General features: G+C 44.9%; 3 protein-coding genes and 3 non-coding genes across 6 annotated transcripts; 5 read left to right on the top strand and 1 right to left on the bottom strand.

The window, feature by feature from the left end:
• Positions 1–1,211: 1,211 nt before the first annotated feature.
• trnav-cac (transfer RNA valine (anticodon CAC)) lies at positions 1,212–1,284 on the top strand. The gene has a single exon. It is a non-coding gene; the product is annotated as a tRNA-Val (tRNA).
• Positions 1,285–8,117: 6,833 nt separating this feature from the next.
• On the top strand, positions 8,118–8,190 carry trnav-cac (transfer RNA valine (anticodon CAC)). The gene has a single exon. It is a non-coding gene; the product is annotated as a tRNA-Val (tRNA).
• A 719-nt stretch (positions 8,191–8,909) lies between these two features.
• LOC139915971 (histone H2A-like) lies at positions 8,910–9,332 on the top strand. The gene has a single exon (XM_071904750.2). The coding sequence runs from the start codon at positions 8,910–8,912 to the stop codon at positions 9,291–9,293; it is 384 nt and encodes a 127-aa protein (XP_071760851.1). The 3' UTR covers positions 9,294–9,332.
• A 1,326-nt stretch (positions 9,333–10,658) lies between these two features.
• Positions 10,659–11,101, top strand: LOC139915980 (histone H4). The gene has a single exon (XM_071904761.2). It carries the CDS (start codon positions 10,772–10,774, stop codon positions 11,081–11,083), a length of 312 nt encoding a protein of 103 aa, XP_071760862.1. The 5' UTR covers positions 10,659–10,771; the 3' UTR covers positions 11,084–11,101.
• A 1,145-nt stretch (positions 11,102–12,246) lies between these two features.
• Positions 12,247–12,669, top strand: LOC139915976 (histone H2B 1/2). Its single transcript, XM_071904755.2, has one exon. The coding sequence runs from the start codon at positions 12,252–12,254 to the stop codon at positions 12,624–12,626; it is 375 nt and encodes a 124-aa protein (XP_071760856.1). The 5' UTR covers positions 12,247–12,251; the 3' UTR covers positions 12,627–12,669.
• A 741-nt stretch (positions 12,670–13,410) lies between these two features.
• trnad-guc (transfer RNA aspartic acid (anticodon GUC)) lies at positions 13,411–13,482 on the bottom strand. Its single transcript has one exon. It is a non-coding gene; the product is annotated as a tRNA-Asp (tRNA).
• Between the last annotated feature and the right edge of the window lie 7,293 nt (positions 13,483–20,775).

The following is a 20,775-nucleotide window of genomic DNA, read 5'->3' as shown; positions in this document are numbered from 1 at the left end:
CAGCATCTCTCTGAGCCTTACCAAGAACAGGCTGTTTCTGTCGCCGTGTCTTTAAGGCTCATTAATATTAACGGCATCAGAGCCTGAATCTGAAAGAACAGAAGACAACAAACCACTGCCACAACCAAGACTACAACAGAACATTTTAGAATGGTAAATTATTATGTTTTATCTTTTTTATCCTTTGTTAGTCTATTATTTCTTACAGAAATGATAATGAGCGAACCTTTGTGACGCCACAAAGTTACGGAAGTCCAAACGGCTCGTTTAGAGGCTCGCTTTTCTAATATGGATTGTGTGGATTTAGTTGGCGACCGTGCGTTTTGATACTTTCACCATGTTTAGATAGACCATCCAACTCCTTTATCATCACAGAGGCAAGGGGAGTCCTGCTTTACATGATATGGGACATTTAATATTTGCACAAAATATCGTCGAGCTTATATCGGCAGCTTTAACACAAAAAATATCTATATATAAAAACCCAACCAATTTGCATATATTGTTGATGAAATATATGGTTTTACTCTATTTTATTTCATTTTGTTTTCAGAGTCACTCACGCAGATAGACGGCTACCATGAGCCAGCACTAACCAAGCATATTGGCTCAGATGTATCTCTCTCTCTCTCTCTCTCTCTCTCTCTCTCTCTCTCTCTCTCTCTCTCTCTCTCTCTCTCTCTCTCTCTCTCTCTCTCTCTCTCTCTCTCTCTCTCTCTCTCTCTCTCTCTCTCTCTCTCTCTCTCTCTCTCTCTCTCTCTCTCTCTCTCTCTCTCTCTCTCTCTCTCTCTCTCTCTCTCTCTCTCTCAACTTTCAGTGTGTGGTGGTGGAGTGTTGGTCAACATGATGTGAGTGGCAAATTATGGAGCCTGTTCAAATAGTGAAATATTAAAATAGTTCAAATTAGTTGAGTGGTTACGATTACAACAGTCCTCTGACGTGCTTGGACGGGTATGAGTGTTTGCATGTGTATGTGTGAAACAATTTTTTTATTTTCATGTTTTTCTTGTTTTATTTAAGAAAGATAGCTTATACAGAAAGAAATTTAGAAAAAAGAGATAAAGATACAACGAAACAAGGAAAGCCAGAAATAGATAATAAGGAAAGAGGACGAAAGAACGAACAACTTGTGTTTTTCAGCCTTCCTGTTTCATGGATCTATTTATGTCTGCGAACACAGAGTCACGCGGCTCCATTTGGAATACACACCAGTTTCCGTAGTGTAGTGGTTATCACGTTCGCCTCACACGCGAAAGGTCCCCGGTTCGAAACCGGGCGGAAACAGTTTTCTCTGACCCGGACAGACCTGCCGCGGCTCATAAAACTGTAGATAGTGTTTAAGTATAGAGAGCCTAAGTCCCTCCCCTTCCGCTGTCCCCCATGGGACCTTATTTCGGAAAAAATATGTACGGTAGTCAACGGCGAGAGACAAATAATTGTTTGATCCCGTTTGAATTGTGCCATGACTTACACATATGATGTTTTGTCAATTTAAAAGATAATTTTGCAAGTCAAGAAAGTCGCAGTTTGTTGTAAAACAGTACAGTAACGTTTAGTTTTGTGTGAAACCGCTCAGTGAACTACATCTCTCGTCTCGCACAATATACGTCACCGACACCAACATGGAACGAAACATAGGAAACACACACAGGCATCGTTAACGTTAGCCCCCACTGTACTAAAACTATCCTAAACCAGTTTAAATCCGTTCTTACTGTCTACCTTCCAGGTTGTGTATAATACTCCTGCTATCTGAGAGGGACTGAGCTTCAGCGGCTCTGGGTAGCTTGTGGAGAGAGGAAGTTACGTCACTTGCGCGACTTTTGGGTGTGTAGTCTTTCTAATTACGTATTTTTACAGTCTTATAGTTCAACAGTTTTACGACAAACTGCGACTTTCTTGACTTGCAAAATTATCATTTAAATTGACAAAACATCATCAACGGGATCAAACAATTATTTGTCTCTCGCCGTTGACTACCGTACATATTTTTTCCGAAATAAGGTCCCATGGTGGTCCACCGGAAGGGGAGGGACTTAGGCTCTCTATTAAATCACACAAATACACTGCTGATGTTCGAGTTTGCATCATATCAGTGCAGAGCAGTTCTATTTCGCATAGGCTTCGCCTTCTAACAGCTTTGCTATTGGTTTACCCATGCCGCGCTAGCGCGCCTGCTGAACTTTTTTTCATTTACGCTCTCATCCAATCAGGATGAGGGCCGGTGGGCGCTCCCTCCTATATAAGGCCTACACGCCCACTGCTCTGCTCCCATTTTTATTCAGCTCGACTGAACAAACATCTTCTACTACTACTACTACTACTACTACTTCGACATGAATGACGCTTCAGCTCCAGCTCGTCGCTGCCCTTCCTGTCCTGGCTACCTCGCCGGGCACGACACCCACACTCGGTGCTTCGAGTGTCTGGGCGAGCAGCACGCACGCCGGGGTCTTGAAGCCTCTACCCCCTGCCAAAGCTGCGCCGGCCTACCTCAGCAGGAGAAGCAAGACCGTCTGGCCCATTTCCTGGAGGAGGACGGCGAGCCGGGAGAGGAGATTCCTCTCCAGCAGGCCATCATAGAACTAGGTGCGGCGGACTCTGAAGAGGACTCGGATGAGTCCTTTCCATCCCCCACCACTTCACGGCCACCGTCTCCCCGCATCTCCGCCCCCCGGTTGGGGGAAGGAGATGGTGGAGACGCGGCATTGAAGATGGAATCCGTCTCCATGGCGGCGGTTTTCACCGCTGCCGTCGACACCAAACCACCGGCTCGCCTAATCAGGGAAGATTTCCCCGGTGTTGTCAAGGCAGCAGCCTGGCGTAAGGGCATCCCCCTCCCTGCGGCACTGCCGCAGGTGGAACCGGACGAGATGCTGGGGGACCTTTACCGGCCATCACCATCAGCGAGGGGAGACATTATTTGTCCCCAGTTTCCCGCGATCAATAAATACATCGACGGTGCGGTGAATGAGCCAACTTCTGTCAAAGCTCCTGTCACCACCTATCTGCCATTCACCATGGTGGATGGGAGGACCGAGGCACAGAACGGTGGCGTCCCTCGACTCGAGCCCAGCCTGGCCGCTCTCCTCCTCCCGCATGGGAGTTGGATGTCCGATAGAAAGCCAACGCTTCCCGCCAAAAAAGACCAGTATTCTGCCTTGCTGGCGGACCGAAGCTATGCCTGCGCCACCCAATCAGCGGCAGGAGCAAACAACATTGCTCTACTGAGCAGCTCCCTCTCAGCCACGGCGGCTGGAAAATCTGCCCTCTCCCCTGCCGAAGTGGAGGAGGTGGCAACAGCCTCGGGAGCCATTCTCCACCTCAGAGCGATGACCTGGGCCACGCTGCAGCATCGCCATCTGTGGTTGAGCCTCACGGCTCTGAAGGACACCGAGAAGAGGGATCTTCTCGATGGCAAGATCAGCCGTGAGAGCCTTTTTGGTCCGCACCTGCAGGAGGCGACTGAGCTGTTCCGGCAGGTGAACGATGACAGCGCCCACCTCCGCCGTCACGTCCCCCTGGTCCGAGCCCACCAGTCGCAGCGACCCTCGCACGGCTCGACGGCATTCGGGCGAAACCAGCAGGTGTCACGCTCGGCTGGCAGAAAGAGAGAAGCACGGCGTGTGCGAAACGCTTCTGCCGCTCCTCGCACCGTACCACCGGTCCCGGCGCCGACACGGCCTCAACCCCCTCCTTCTGAGCCCCGTGCGGAACCGCGTCAGAGAGTGCCGCCTTGCTCTTGGAGCAACGTGCAGGCAGGCAAGTCAAAGAAGAGGAGATTCTGACTGTCCAAGTTCTGATTGTTGTTATGGTTCTGATTGTGTTGACATGTTGATTGCCACTGTTTGTAATAAACAGACTCACATGGTCCTGAAAAGAGCTTTTCCTAATAACAACACAAACAATGACTTACCCACTGCTGTGGCCAAAAAGGAGAAGAGACGTGTTTCTCCTCCCTCTCCCGACTCTCATGGTAGAGCGGAGATGGGTCTGCGTGCCCCGTTCACACAGACAGTACGCACGGTCTCCCCCGAGCTGAGTCCACACGGTTCTCATACACATCGACCACTCGCCAAGAGTGCAGTGGTTAAACAAGATAGGCAGACACATTCTGCTGGTCTCAGTCGGTTAGACTGGGGTCAGGGGGTAGCGGACGGATCACGCAGGGCTCCACGCCCTTCGCGTAGCTTCCACACACTGACTACAACAGTGAATGTGCCCCCACCAGCACACACTATGTCTTGCGCAGTGGAGACCATGTTGCCTGTATCTGAGTGTGCTAGTATGAACCGAGATGGAAGCTCTGCTTTATCTCGAAAGAGATCAGCCTCTTCCACCAGTGCCGGCGGCACGGGGGGACATTGGGGGGCAATGCCTGTCCAAATGGGCTTTTGTGCCCCCCCAAAATTGAAGCCTAGAAGGTACTAAAATAAAGGCCCTGACACACCAGGCCGACGGTCGGCCGACGGCCAATGTCGGGCCGTCGGTAAGCGTCGGTGTCCCTAGTTTTTGCGGTGTGTCCCGCACCGTCGGCACTAGTCGGACCCTGTCCGCGTCTTTTCGGCCGATTGAGCGTGTTGAATCGGCGTCGGAGCCGTCGGTGAGAGAGATCACTCTGATTGGTAGTTCGTGTTTTGCCTCTGGATGATTGGGCTGATAAATTCCTTCAACATGTGGAACTAAAATCGGAGGTTTCATTTATCTCCAGCTCTCGACAGGTTGGGGAAAGCCCCTTGAGGCTGTCGCTGGAGTAACGTTATTCATGATTTCACCCATTTAGTGCGGTTTCTCCTTATTTTTCGCCTCCGCCTCTTCCTTTCTTCTTCCACAACCAAAAGACCAAGGGCTGACAACGCCAGTGCCATTTGCAACTTCTTATCAGACATAAGGTATGGAGAGTTATTTCCCCTCACGCAGGCGCAGAACGTACGTGCTAGTTGGCCGTCGGGTGTAGTCTTTGCGGTGTGTTCAAGTGCAACTTTTTGGACCAGACGCAGGCGACGCAACAGTCGGCCTTCGTCGCCGCTGGTTCTTTGAAGTCGGTTTGGTGTGTCAGGGCCTTTAAACACACAAGATTTCTGAGCATTTATACTTTATATTTACATTTATATTTATATTTATTACATTTACACTATTCTACTCATTATTTCGGGTGCTGCCCTAATAATATAGATAGGAGGATGCGGTCAATCTCATATTATTCCATTGCGCATGCGTTTGAGATCAGAGCTGCCACACAGTCAGAAACACAGCCTCTGATTGGTCGACAAGTCAGGAACACAGCCTCTGATTGGTCAACAGACTCAACCCAAGGCATCGTGGAATTGCTAGACTAGTGGACGGCTAACAACAACAATAACTGTTTTCAACACGGAAAAATGGATAAATAATCACAGAAGACATTCAGTGTTGGATTTATCATTATGGATTTATTTTACAAAGTCTCCAAAAAGACACTGCAGTTCAAGGCTGGATTACAAAGCTTCTGGAAGCTTTGTAATCGGAGCCGGAGCCCTCAACGGTTACAGTTAGCTTCTGGGCAAAATAAAGTAAGTCTCTCATGCAGCGTTCCAGATATATTTAGTATGTCATAATCTCGGTGTGATCGCCCCCTTATTCTGGCGGTTTTTAGGCGTGCATAAAAGTTAAAATATTCTCAACTTTTCAGCACAAGGCGCGGAGTCGCACCGCTCGTCAGTGTCACATTTGGGCCAGGCAGCCAATCAAATCAAGCAGAAGGCGGGCTTTCCTTCCTGTTTTGATGCGGTTTGATGTGGTAGGAATGGTGGGACACCTTGTGGGACACTGGCAAACAAATGAAAAGCTGATATTAGCGGTCTTACACGCAGGAGTCAGCCATGAGAAACCCACAAGACGCAGCAGCCTTATCAGCAGAGATAAAGGAGCTGCTGGGGAAGGGGGCCATAACCACAGTGCCTCCGGAGGAAGTGGAGAAGGGATTCTACTCCCGCTACTTTCTTGTGCCAAAGAAAACAGGAGGAATGAGACCTATTCTGGATATGCGCTCTCTCAACAACTGTATTGTGGAGAGACCTTTCCATATGCTCACTACCAAGCACTTACTGGAATGTGTGCAGCCAGGAGATTGGTTCACAACGATAGATCTGAAAGACGCCTATTTCCACGTGCCCATTCTCCCAAAACACAGGGAATTCCTGCGTTTTGCCTTCCAGGGGACAGCGTACGAGTACCAGAGAATCGCTTTCGGTTACTCTCTCGCCCCCCGCACGTTTTCCAAATGTGTCGAGACGGCTTTGGAGCCGCTCCGCCGGCGAGGTCTGAGAATACTTTTCTATCTGGACGACCTGATCTTAATGGCCCCCACAGCGGAATTGGCCATGTCCCACACAGCCCAGTTAGTGAGACATATCAGCTTCCTAGGTTTTGCAATAAACTGGAAAAAGAGCTCCCCGACTCCCAGCCAACAGGCTGTCTATCTGGGCATCCAGTTGGATTCCTCCATTATGAGAGCCAAGCTCACAGAGCTTCGGCAAGACGCAATCCGCGCAGCTCTCCAGCGCTGCCAGGCTCTCCAGTCAGTAACAGTGTTGTCAGTCATGCATCTGTTGGGACTGATGTCCGCAGCTCACGTGGTTGTGCCTCTCGGTCTCCTTCACATGCGGCTGATACAGAGATGGTTCGCCCGCCTACGTGTCGACCCCCGTCGCCACTGAACCACTTCGCTCCCCTGATAAGGGGCCGCGATGTGTTGATCAGAACAGACAACCAGACCACGGCAGCTTACATAAACCGCCAGGGCGGAGTGAGATCTGCTCATCTCCTCTGCGAGGCAACAGAGCTGTGGCTCTGGGCTCATACCAATCAGCGCTGCGATCTGGAGCATGTTCGGGAGAGCGGAGGTGGACCTGTTCGCTTCTCGGGAAAACACACATTGTCCCCTGTGGTTCTCCCTCAGGAGACAGGACGAATCGCCATTGGGTATCGATGCATTCGCTCACCGGCCCTGGCCTCAAACACTGCTGTACGTTTTTCCCCCGGTCCCTGGCGTGCTACGTGGAGCGCACAGCCGCTGTCAGATCAACACAACAGCTGTTTGTGCATTACAGTGACGCATCAGTGGGGAAACCCCTCTCCAAACAGCGGCTGTCACACTGGCTGTGTGACGGCATCGCGCATGCCTACGTGAATGCAGGACGCACGCCGCCCCTGTCAATCAGAGCTCATTCTACACGGAGCGTAGCCGCTGCCACAGCTCTTTTCGGGGGAGTTTCAGTGGAGGACATCTGTACGGCGGCGTCTTGGTCCTCACCCTGTCCTTTCATCCGTTTCTATCTGATGGATGTGTCACAAGGCTCCCTAACCCACTCTGTGCTTAGTGTGGCTGCTGGGGAGTCATAATAAGGTTTTTTATTATGGAGTGATTTCTCTCACAACCCATAATCATAAAGGTTGTCACAACACACCTGTAACATGTTTATCTTCCCCACACACACCTTCTTATTCATTCACAGCTTGGCTTGTGCCTCGTAGATGAATGTTTATTATGACAGAGGTGGGACAATACGTCCCTCTCCAATAATAATGAATATATCTCCATCCTCTTATTCACCTTTGGTGAGTAAGGATCAGTATGTTGAGATGCTTATGTGCTACTGTTGGTATATCAGGGGTTATCTCTGGATCCAGCAGGGAGCAGACTATATCCGGCTTCGCCTCTAAACCAATAGCGAAGCTGTTAGAAGGCGAAGCCTATGCGAAATAGAACGATAGTTAAGTATTGTAACTCAAGTTCTATGAGCATAGGCGTAGCCTTCTAACTTCGGCCCTGCTGTCTCCCTGGGTCTCGCTGAAGACTTACATGGGAGCAGAGCAGTGGGCGTGTAGGCCTTATATAGGAGGGAGCGCCCACCGGCCCTCATCCTGATTGGATGAGAGCGTCGATGAAAAAAGTTCAGCAGGTGCGCTAGCGCGCCATGGGTAAACCAATAGCGAAGCTTTTTAGAAGGCTACGCCTATGCTCATAGAACTTGAGTTACAATACTTAACTATCGGTTTTCAGCCTTCCTGTCTCATGGATCTATTTATGTCTGCGAACACAGAGACTCACGCGGCTCCATTCGGAATACAGGCCAGTTTCCGTAGTGTAGTGGTTATCACGTTCGCCTCACACGCGAAAGGTCCCCGGTTCGAAACCGGGCGGAAACAGTTTTCTCTGACCTGGACAGACCCGCCACGGCTCATTAAACTGTAGATACTGTTTAAGTATTAAATCACACAAATACACTGCTGATGTTCGAGTTTGCATCATATCAGTGCAGAGCAGATACGTCAACTCTCTTTAAAGTTTATTTTCTCCAATATTAATATTTGTGCATTGATGTAGGCTAAATTGTGCTGCAATTTCAGCTTTAACTCTCAAAATGAAGGGTTACCCCAAAATCTCTTACACATTAACAAGGCTCAAACAGTGTTTAAAATTATGTGTGTGTGTGTGTGTGTGTGTGTGTGTGTGTGTGTGTGTGTGTGTGTGTGTGTGTGTGTACGCTGTGTGAGAAGGTTAGAGATTAACACTCAGAGTCTAAACTCCAGTATTTAGGTTTATTATGTGTATCAGAATTCTGACTTTTCTTTTCATAATTCTGAGATTAATCTCAGAACTCAAATACATTTTTTGAATGTGGCCCTAATCCTCTTCCTTGCATAAAAGTTGTTTTTTCATGAGACATTTTACTTTGAAAATCCAAGACACTGCAAAGGGGAAGTGTTATTTGCTATGTTAACGTGACACCAGCAGTTTTCTGATTGGGCGACGATTTTGAAGCTCCAACTGACCAATGAACACGCAGCTTGACAGAGATATAAACCGGGTTCCTGACAGACGCAACACATTCTTTGATTCCCTAATCAAAAAGAAAACAACGATAATGTCTGGACGCGGCAAAACTGGAGGCAAAGCTCGTGCCAAGGCAAAGACCCGCTCATCTCGTGCCGGTCTTCAGTTCCCGGTCGGCCGTGTTCACAGGCTGCTGCGCAAAGGAAACTACGCCCAGCGTGTCGGTGCCGGAGCCCCGGTGTATCTGGCGGCGGTGCTCGAGTACCTGACCGCTGAGATCCTGGAGTTGGCCGGAAACGCCGCTCGCGACAACAAGAAGACCCGTATCATCCCCCGTCACCTGCAGCTGGCCGTCCGCAACGACGAGGAGCTCAACAAGCTGCTGGGCGGAGTGACCATCGCTCAGGGCGGCGTGCTGCCCAACATCCAGGCGGTGCTGCTGCCCAAGAAGACCGAGAAGCCCGCCAAGAAGTAAACTCACCAGCTTCTGAACACCGAACCAAAGGCTCTTTTAAGAGCCACCCACTCACTTCCAAAGAGTTTCCTTACTAGTTATAACATTTGTGCTGTCAACTTTCACTATAAAGTCTTGTATCGTTAGGTAGCCTACTATGTCTGACCTAATTTTCAAGAATGCTGCCACTTCTTTCAACTATAGAGCTTATGCTCATTTGGAACAATGATGTTTATCAACATTGTATAATGTGGGATATGCACAAACAAAACAGCTCCAAATTTAAAAAGGGAATGAGTGACCTTGAGAGCCCCAACTGTGTTGCTTTGTCTTCTGACCGCCAATTTGACGTCATACATCATTAAAATTTAAAATATCCCGCGTTTTAAACGTTCTTTACACAACTAGAACATGAATGAAATAAACATAAACCAACAATCAAATATAATATTGTGGGATGATCTAAACATGCTGCACACTATTTCAGGTTATTTCAGCATGCTGAAAATGTCATGATTCTTGTGTCTGCATGTTGGTAGATATGTTTGAGGTTTATCATATACTAATTCAAACCTTTTTAAGATACAATTTCAGGTTATAACCGTAGAACTTTGCGCTGAGTTGCAGTGTGAGGCAATTGTGTCAGTTTTGTTGTTTGTGGGTGAAAGCCCTCCAGTCAATAATTGCATTAATATTCTATTCTAATGTAGTTAAGTTAAACACATAAACGCTCAAGTCGTATTTTCTAATGTTTAGTTGAAAGGTTATGTTGAACCAAGTTGTGTATTTTTAGTTGAAACATTATGAGGAGAAATCATGTCAGACACACCAAAAATGTGTTGTCAGTTGTGTTGTCTTTGCTATCTTTTTGAAAATAATAATTTGTCACCATGTCATGTTGAAGTCATAAATTCTGCAGTTAGAAAATGATTCATTAGAGACAGAATGGAAAGACAGATTGTGAACCACAGGTTTCAACAGTGTTTTATTTAAGATGCCATCTATCCAGTTTCACTTCATATTTAATGTAATCATTCCAGTGAGTTTTTTCATGATTTTTGTTGTTCTGGACACCTCATGTTTAGTTACTCTTTTTTCAAGTTTGAAAATGTCAGTTTGCCCTGATGACTCAGCTACAAGTTCCTCCATGTCACTGTTGATTAAACATTATGATTTAGACACATTTAGAAACGATAACAAACACCAAGTCATATAATTGGTTATTTTATTTTATTGGTTATTGGTTTTATTGGTTAGAATTTTATTTTGAAGGCAAAGTCGCATAACCGGAAACGCGATTGCTGATAGTCTCTGCTAACTTGCCACAGCTGAAGTTCCTTTGAAAAAATGTGGGGAAGGACTGTTTGAGGGAGTTTGGCGCCGCCCAGCTAAGCGCGCTCTTTCCTTCCTCATTTAGGTCCGCAAAGAAGGTTTAAGTACTGAAGCTTTCTAGAAGTCTGTATCGGCTTGTTTTTGCTTTGAAAGAAAACGCATCGAAAATGAGTGGCCGCGGAAAAGGAGGAAAGGGACTCGGTAAAGGAGGCGCCAAGCGCCACCGGAAAGTTCTCCGTGATAACATCCAGGGAATCACCAAACCCGCCATCCGCCGTCTGGCTCGCCGCGGCGGAGTCAAGCGCATCTCCGGTCTCATCTACGAGGAGACCCGCGGGGTGCTCAAGGTCTTCCTGGAGAACGTCATCCGTGATGCCGTCACCTACACCGAGCACGCCAAGAGGAAGACCGTCACCGCCATGGATGTGGTGTATGCTCTGAAGAGGCAGGGCCGCACTCTGTACGGCTTCGGAGGTTAACTTCATTTACCAGACAACAGCAACACAAAGGCTCTTTTAAGAGCCGCCCACTTTATTTCAAGAGTTAATTCTTTGTTTGTTCATAATAGATATTCATACTTAACCGCAATAACTCAGTATTGTGTCAAAGTGCCGTGTGCATGTCCTTCAATAACAGAAACCTCTCACTTGACATATAAATCCAGTATCATTCATATTAATTGCATGGACCCGTATTGTCTTGTCTTGTATTACAACACATTTCAACCCATATTATTTCACCATGCGCCCGTTCCAGTTCCCAGTATGTGGAGTCACCCTCCCATCTCCTTACGCAATTCTTACTAAATAAAGGCTATGCATTATCTTATAAATAGCAGTGAAAATATCAATAGGTCTAATACCATATGAAATAATCAATTGTTCCAGTAGAGATAGCAGTGTGTATTGTGGTCCCATGGTGTAATGGTTAGGACTCTGGACCCTGATTTTCAGGATCAGTTTAGTTCATGAATCTGAATCTAGAATCTCAATCCCTTTGTTGCAGAAACAGCGAGTTGCCTCCTGCTCCTGCTTGCATGTACAATTTGTTAAGAATACTCTTATGTGCATTGATAGCCACCAAGCCCGCGCGGTTGGCAGTCACTAAGTCTTTGTGTGGAATTGAATGATTTGATACATAGAAATATAATAGATAGAAAGGTACGTTATTGATGCATCATAGTAATCTCTGGCATAAAACAGGAATTTGAACTTTCATCATGTTACCATGAAAATGAGCGTTTTGAGTTTGTCTTCAGTGTGTGACAATCAGACAGTTGTAATGTTTAACTCACTGACATGTTCAACAAAGTGATGATTTCATCATGAAAACGCATAGACTTTATGAATTTCATGCTCAAATGCTGCGTTTCAAAAAGTTTTTATAGTCCTTTTTTTTTGGTAATCTTTAGTGTACCAGGCCAGCCAACAACACAGCAACACAGTCGTATTAATTTGAATGGAAATATCTATGCATTCTAGTTCTGTGGGAGAGAGTTCCTTGTGTAGCGCATGCCCAGTCTGGCTGCAAATCTCTACCAATCGTATACGAGGAACAGCCACAGCTCTATTTGCATCAGCTTTCTACAAAACCATCCGCTCTGCTCCTCTCAGCTCATTCTCTGCTGTGAAGTACCGAGATCTCGTCATGCCTGAACCCGCCAAGGCAGCGCCCAAGAAGGGCTCCAAGAAAGCCGTGACCAAGACCGCCGCCAAGGGCGGCAAGAAGCGCAGAAAGACCAGGAAGGAGAGCTACGCCATCTACGTGTACAAGGTGCTCAAGCAGGTCCATCCCGACACCGGCATCTCCTCCAAGGCCATGGGCATCATGAACTCGTTCGTCAACGACATCTTCGAGCGCATCGCCGGTGAGGCGTCTCGCCTGGCTCACTACAACAAGCGCTCCACCATCACCTCCAGGGAGATTCAGACCGCCGTCCGCCTGCTGCTGCCCGGTGAGCTGGCCAAGCACGCCGTGTCCGAGGGCACTAAGGCGGTCACCAAGTACACCAGCTCCAAGTAAACCGCCTGGAGCTACATCCACCCAAAGGTCCTTTTAAGGGCCACACACTACTTCAACAAAGAGCTCCTATACTCACATATTTGATATGGGGAAATCTGTTCTCTGAAGTCTTGTTGCATTGGTTTTAATATAACACGGAGTAGGATATACATCAAAGCAATCCAGCTGTTGTGACGCATTTTTGCTGCTGGAAACATTTATCCATTGAGTAGATCTTCTATTTTACCTTCCAACTCTGTATAGTGTGTGTGTGTGTGTGTGTGTGTGTGTATATACACACACACAGACACATATTTACATACATCTGCAGATTAGAAGCTCTATTGATTTCATGATGCATCTGTCTTGTGAAGGGACCATTCCTTATGCAATTCATACTAAACACATCTGATATGACAGTAATATATATCATGCTGTATAAGAAAGCATGACAAGCTCCAGCAAAGATAGCAGGGTCAGTTTGTGGTGTTGTGGCCAAACATGTTCAAGCTGTTTTTTCACAGTCCAGAAAGCATTTTTTTAATTCTTAAGAACCATTTGTTGTATTTCGCTTCGCCTTCAAACAGCTTCACTTTTGGTTGACTTGCCAGTTCAGCTACTGTAGCTTTACAATTCTAGAATGAACTATGACTGTAATTTTAGTCAGGGCAAGGATTTCTTGAGTGTGACTATAAACGGAGTCCATCAATCAGTTCATATCCTCCTTCCTTCCAGCTGAATCTTCCTCAGTCTGAGTTCAGGTTCCTCTCTGCCTCCATAAAGCTGTGAGAGAGAAAACATTTTCCTCCCCGTCGGGGAATTGAACCCCGGTCTCCCGCGTGACAGGCGGGGATACTGACCACTATACTAACGAGGAGAGGTGTTCAACACTGGGACCCGGTCACGTGGTAGTGACACTGCTCTAAACCTGTTTCATTCATTCTCTGTGGGAGTTGTAAAACACTACGGATGCAATATATTTTTGGCCACAACGTGGGAGTCTATGGGCTGGTGGCGCTGTTCACACTTTTGCCGGCTAGTGAGAGAAACAAGCCTCTGTAATACGGAAATATGGGAATACAACAATGAAATATGTAAATACTAAAACGTTTAAATGTTTAAACTCAACTGTTACTTGGATGTTCATCTAAATGATGCCTTGAATACGTGTCGTATTTTTTTTAAGTACACCAGCTCCAAGTAAACCGCCTGGAACTACATCCACCCAAAGGTCCTTTTAAGGGCCACACACTGATTCAACAAAGAGCTCGTATACTCACATATTTGATATGGGGAAATCTGTTCTCTGAAGTCTTGTTGCATTGGTTTTAATATAACACGGAGTAGGATATACATCAAAGCAATCCAGCTGTTGTGACACATTTTTGCTGCTGGAAACATTTATCCATTGAGTGGATCTTATGTTTACCTTTCAACTCTGTATATGTATGTATGTATGTATGTATGTACATACACACATACATATATATTTACATACATCTGCAGATTAGAAGCTCTATAGATTTCATGATGCATCTGTCTTGTGAAGGGACCATTCCTTATGCAATTCATACTAAACACATCTGACATGACAGTAATATATATCACGCTGTATATGAAAGCATGACAAGCTCCAGCAAAGATAGCAGGGCCAGTTTGTGTTGTGGTGGCCAAACATGTTCAAGCTGTTTTTTCACAGTCCAGAAAGCATTTTTTTAATTCTTAAGAACCATTTGTTGTATTTCGCTTCGCCTTCAAACAGCTTCACTATTGGTTGATTTACCAGTTCAGCTACTGTAGCTTTACAATTTCAGAATTAACTATGACTGTAATTTTAGTCAGGGCAAGGATTTCTTGAGTGCGACTATAAACGGAGTCCATTAATCAGTTCATATCCTCCTTCCTTCCAGCTGAATCTTCCTCAGTCTGAGTTCAGGTTCCTCTCTGCCTCCATAAAGCTGTGAGAGAGAAAACAGATTCCTTAACTCTCTTAACTTTTCCAATTCATTCTCTATGGTAGTTCTTATCACTACGGATGTAATATATTTTTTAGCCACAAGCGGGTTTTTGGTGGCGCTGTTTCCACATTTTGGATAAGAGTGAGAGACCCCGTTACAGAGTGAAGAGAGTGAGACAGACAGAGCAGCGGCAGCATCGAGTAAGTGGTTTTCCGACACATTTTACCACGACAACAAAAACAACAAAAAAAACGTCAGACTTATCAAACGTAAATCGGGCAGATTAAATTAACATTACCGCGTAATTCAACCTAAGCTTCTTAGCAGTAATGAACCGTGACTCTTAAACCTTGGCCCTCTGACCCCCCCCTTCCCCCGTCGGGAAAAAAGCAAATCACCAGCTTAGCTTACTGTCCCCTCTCCTATAGTACTGCAAAAGTTACCTATGACAATTCCAGCTCTGAAACAAAAATTAAGACGCTAGTCCAGCTTTAGCAATGCAACAAGCAAACAGCACGGAGAGAGTGAGAGTTATCACCAAAACAAAAAACAGCTAATCTCTTAAAGTCGAGATGAAACGGCATTTCGAGAGTATCTAACTTCCGTATCGTGACGTATTTCCGAGTGAAACAGGAAAGACAGGCGGGACATAACGTTGGGAGGAATTTGATTTGAACGTTGAAAAGTGGGCGTGTCATAACACCCGAAGACACACCGAAGTACCATGCTGTTGCTAGCTAGCTAACTAATGAATGTTAGCCTCTTAGCTCTGTGCGCTAAAAGTTGAAGATTGATTGATGGGTGGATGTCATGATATTATTGGTTGAAATTAGTTACGGGCATGCTTACGTAAGCACACGGCATATTTTGTTTTACAGGAAGAAACCATGATTGAATTTTGATATAAGAATACAATGAAATTGATTTTTTGTATTTTTTTTTGGCATATATTGTTAAATAGGGGCACAGTATGACCGGGGATGTGATCTAAAAGGGTTAAAAAGGCATTTTTCATTTCATCTCGTCTTTAAGCAAAATGCAAATCCTCCTGACAAATAATCGCATCATCACACTGTGTGCACTTCAGCGGAATATGACAACGGGCCGGGGTGCAAAACGCATGACAGCAGACAGCCACCCCCTCCTACCACACAAAACCAACAAAATTTCATGTAAGCCAAGCCTATACATCATGATGACAGCGCACATACAGCCAAGCAACCATCAGCGACAGACACTTCAGAACCATGGACAGGGCGCAGCTGCGGCTGCTTTCTTTGCATTTTGCTTAAGAGATTAGCTGTTTTTTGTTTTGGTGATAACTCTCACTCTCTCCGTGCTGTTTGCTTGTTGCATTGCTAAGGCTGGACTAGCGTCTTAATTTTTGTTTCAGAGCTGGAATTGTCATAGGTAACTTTTGCAGTGCTGTGTGCGCGCTGTCATGATACAGCACGCACACAGCATTACATTACATGTTATGCACATTTACCGTAAATGTGCATAATGACCGCTGAGTTGGTAAATTTACAGATTGACTGGTAATTCTGCACAATGACCGTTTCCCAAATAAACCTTAACATACACAAAACAGTGGCAGCGGCGGCCAGAATAAAATCAGTTGGCACGGCGCCCTATAAGTTTTTAAATAACTTACCCTTTGATGATCGCATTACTTGAAAACAAAGTCCATCCTCCTGTCCTTTTGGATGAAGTGGTTGATGGCGGGGTCATGCAACTGTTCCTTTGCTTTTAATTTCATCAGCAATTCCTTCTCGATGGATATTAAGGCCAAGTCTGACAGTCGGCAGTGGACACAGGGATTGTCAGGATGAGGCATGTGAGAGTGTTACACTTGTGCCATGCTTTCTGTCAGTTCTTTTTTGAGGAGAAACTGATGAATCTCGGCTGGGCTCTTACCCGCAAAGTCAGACATGCCGTACATGACGGTGAGCTCGGTGTAGAGTCGGGGCTGGTCGAAATATGCACCATAGCTGTCCATCAAACTTGAAAAGGCAGCATTGGGGAAAATGGTCACTGTAATGCCCGAACTGTTGTGGATCCAGAAGGGCCAGGAACGCCAGCTTTTTGTGGTCACTAAAGCGGTTGGCAATCTGGGTTAGGAGGCTGTCCATGCCGCTGCAGCAGAGCTGCCTGTACCGTGCGCAAACGTCTCCTTGAGCCCCACGGCCGCACGCAGGGCCAACCACAGACTGGGTTTCTTCGTAGACCCTGTCGAACTTCTCTTTCTCCTTTTCAACTGTTCTGTGAAGCTCATCCACTCTGGCCAGGCAGAACTGGATATCGAAACCTTTGTTTTTGGAGACTTCCGAAGACAACATCCGAGTAGGAGAAGAAGGCGTGGAAGGTGACCTCGGAATGGCAACTCCTGCTTGCCCAAGAACACCACGCAGGTAATGAGAAGTTCCAAAATGTCCCGGTTCCTCCTAACCTTCTCATTATGAGCAATGACATCCCGGCGTCGTTGCTCATCCAGCTGGAGCTCTATCCTGGTGCCCCCAAATGTTTTAAGGCGAATAGTAGCTTTCAGATGACTTGAAGCGTTTTGATGGCGATGGGCTGACTTGGATAAACTTCCTAAATCAGAAAATCCATCTTTGGCCCAGGACCCACTCTCCGCGCCAAAAAGCAAACAATCCCAGCAGTAAAGCTTTTGCTCCTTGGTTGATCCTGTCATCCACGGGTATCGCATATAATCGCTGGAGTTGAAATGCCTTTCAAAAGCTTTGGTTTTCTGCACCAAATTAAGCTCTGGTGTGGGTCTTCCTCTTCCGATTAACTCCAACTTTTCATTAAAAGTTAACCTTGAAAACGGCGTCGATAACAAATCCGAAACAATGTCCTCCTCACTAGCGGGAACGTTACTCGCGGCTGCCATCGTGAAGTAAACCGACAGGCTAGCTAGCTAGCTAGCTAGCTTATTAGCTTGTGATCGTGTCCCTCACAGCGGGCGGAACTTGTCATAAAGTTAGCGATAACAAAGCCCACCCATTTAGAGGGAAGATATGATTGGTCAATTTTACTGTCATTTGAAATTAGTCCCTCATTTGAATTACTCGGCCCTCTGTGACATTATAGCGGGACCACCAATCACAGAGCTGCATAGCATTTTCTTCCCAACAACTGCAGAGTCAGCAAAATTCTGATAGGGTGACAAAGGGGCTTCTTTCATTTAACCCTTCACATTCCAACACAAACTGAATAGGCAGGTTTGAAGGGTTTATTTCCTCAGAAACATTTTGTTTAATGTTGATTGTCAAATTATGAATTAATAAAATAAAATTAGACAGATGACTTTTTAAATATTCTTTTTTAGAATAGAGGGCCCTGACGGTTCCCCTCTGCTTCTTAGTTAGGTATGAGCAAACTATATGTTTGTTTTAATGTTGTCTTAGCCTAGAGAGGTTGTAACACGATTTGTTGTTAGGTAGTACATTAACGTTAGGTGAGTATATACCACGTATTAAGTAAAAACTCACCTTTTTAGAACTGCATACTAGAATATGTGATTAATGTCCTGTACTACGTTGTGCTTTTAGTGTGTTGAGTTTGAGTATCATGAATAGCGCGCCATACATAAAATGTATTATTATTATTATTATTCATAATAATAATTTGTATGCCTTGTAGATCTCACAGTGCAAAGAGGAAAGAACATCAGATCAGAATTAGATCAGTAGTGTATCAGCAAGTACTCCAGATGAAGTAGCCTACTCGTACTTGTACTCAGTCACCATCTCAGCTCTACTGAGTCTCTAAGACCAGCAGGTGGCGCTGTTTCCTCATTTCTCAGCACCTGAGTCCACTGAGCTTTTCTTTCAGCCAGCAGCATGCAGCAGGTCAAGAGAGGAGAAGAGGAGAGAACAGAACAGAAAAGAGAAGATAAGATAAGATAAGAGAAATCCTTCCATTTGCGTCTCTTAGTTCCTGCTGTTCCTCAGCAACATTTGTTGTTTTTAATTCAACAGCAATATTAATATTATTCATCATCATCTTGTCAAAAATCTCACTTAACTCACTGTAATTCTCTTTTCATTCAAATAAAATCTTCAAGTGCTGAAAGGGCAAAACGATTCAGATCAGAGAATAGAATAGAATGGAATAGAATAGAATAGAATGGAATAGAACAGAGCATTAGGTATCAACAGATGCTGTTGAAAGCGTAGCGGCTCCTGCTGTTTGTAGGAGACTGTTGACAGGCTGTTTGAAGTGCAGCGCTCTTTTGATAAAGTTCATATCTTTAACTTTCAGAGTCTGGCTCACCAAACTGTAAAAACATGGCTGTGCTGCATTGAAACCAACGAGAATCAGAAGGCAGAGCTGTAAAGACACACAGACTGACTTCCTCCACTGCAGAAAGGCTGGAACACACTCAGCAGGACGGACACTTCATTTTCCTCAACCACTTTCTGTCTTTATTCAGTTTTTTGAGTTACAAAGAACAAAAATTAAAAAGAGAAAATATAAAAATTCAGCTGTATAACACTGTTCTCTTTAAAAAGCCAATTTTAGTAGAAAAAGTAGAAAAGTTTTAGGTCTGAGCTCTTAAATGGGGTTTCTTGGGCCCTGAGCTCATCAAGATCGGACCATGCAAACTTTTAATTCAAGCAAAATCTTCAACTAAAAAAATGAGAAAGTTGAAGTTACACAAGGTGTTTACAGGATAGAAGTGATAAGTAAGAAAATTAATAATAACAAAATAAAGCAATATACAAATGAGTTTTGTAGATTTGTTTAGCATTTAGCTGACAGTCTTATCCAGACCTGGGTCGGACCAAAACCACCAGACCGTCTCCTCTCTCCTCTCCTGTGTGGTAAAGTCGGTGGAGGTTCGGACCGTCACAGCCAGTCAGTACAAACACTCATGAAGATGAACGATAGACTCTTTAAAATCTTTTCACAAGTTTGCTTTTCCTTCCCAAGTCTGCTGACTGAAGCTTCACACATCACCACAACACTAAGCTTACACATCTAAATCAATACATTTGAAGCACATAATGATCTATTGTACAGAGATTTAAAAAGAGAAACAAGCTTTCCAGCCTCAGATCTGCAGGCTGGTCTAAAAATAAAAGTTTCTCTGAAGGTAAAAGCCTCTTCTTCTGTTTTCAGTGTCTCTACCAACCAGTGGAAAGCCCTCCAGCTATGAGCTGCCAACATGTTGCTGCTGACCTGTGGAAACCTCTTATCTCCAAAACATCAACTTTTCAGGAATTAAGAAAAGCAGCTTTGTTTTAGCTTGATCACCATGCAGTTTTGAGTTTATCTAATTGGTTTAGAAAAGGTTTCATAAACTCAATGGTTGTAGAATTTTCTCAACCCATAGAGGAGCATGTGACACTTCAATTAAAATTAAAACAGGAAAATCACCAAACTGAGTTATGAGGTTTTTCCCCAACAGTGACAATATATGTTATATAGGAACAATATTTCAATTTGGCAGCCAAGCAAAATTACTAAATTGTTAAAATGACTTGTTACTTGCAGACGCAGCAAAAATAATTTCGTCAGGATCTTTATCACCAAGATTTGTAGACGAGCTTCTCTCCTCCCAGAGGAATGAATGGAGGCTGTAAACAGAGCAGGACTCCTGCTGTCTGTTGTCAAGCCTTCACCAACTGACATGGAGGTCAGTATATATGGTCTACCAAGGTGATACATCACTGTTGACATGCTTGTTTTGCTCTGTACTTTCTGTTTTTACTCATTTCTGTATAGAGATTAGTATTTAATAGCTTCCTGTTTTTGTTTTCTTCAGTTTCTGAATTGGACCCTGATGAATATAAATGTGTGACTCTTGTGTCTCTTTCTTCTTCACAATCCCTAAAGGCTTTCTCCACCTCTTCCACACCTCATATTGTAGATATTACTGTGACAATAAATGGACCTGAACTAATGGGAAAACTGATAAACCGAATAAAAAAAATATTAAAGTCAGACTGAAATGACAATCTCAAAACAATTATCATAAATTTCTAAAACAGTATTTATGCCATAAGTATGTTTTTGTTAATTTCTGTCTTTGCTACACTCTAGAGACTCTCAGTTTGACAGGGACTGTTGTCATGAATATTCACATCAAGGAATCATAACTGTGATCTGATTTGCTGTGAGCCTTCACTGCTGACAGCTGATTGGCTGCATTTTAGTGATGCTGATGGATAGACATTCAACACCTGCATTACCACATGACA

Source organism: Centroberyx gerrardi, chromosome 11 (assembly GCF_048128805.1).
Source record: "Centroberyx gerrardi isolate f3 chromosome 11, fCenGer3.hap1.cur.20231027, whole genome shotgun sequence".
NCBI classification, from domain to species: Eukaryota; Metazoa; Chordata; class Actinopteri; order Beryciformes; family Berycidae; genus Centroberyx; species Centroberyx gerrardi.
Note: the sequence above shows the minus strand (reverse complement) of the source record. Positions and strands in the feature narration are given on the sequence as shown.

What these genes read in the sequence shown, in the direction of transcription:
- LOC139915971 (XM_071904750.2), top strand. Translation starts at nt 8,910, where the DNA reads ATGTCTGGACGCGGCAAAACTGGAGGCAAAGCTCGTGCCAAGGCAAAG.
- LOC139915980 (XM_071904761.2), top strand. Translation starts at nt 10,772, where the DNA reads ATGAGTGGCCGCGGAAAAGGAGGAAAGGGACTCGGTAAAGGAGGCGCC.
- LOC139915976 (XM_071904755.2), top strand. Translation starts at nt 12,252, where the DNA reads ATGCCTGAACCCGCCAAGGCAGCGCCCAAGAAGGGCTCCAAGAAAGCC.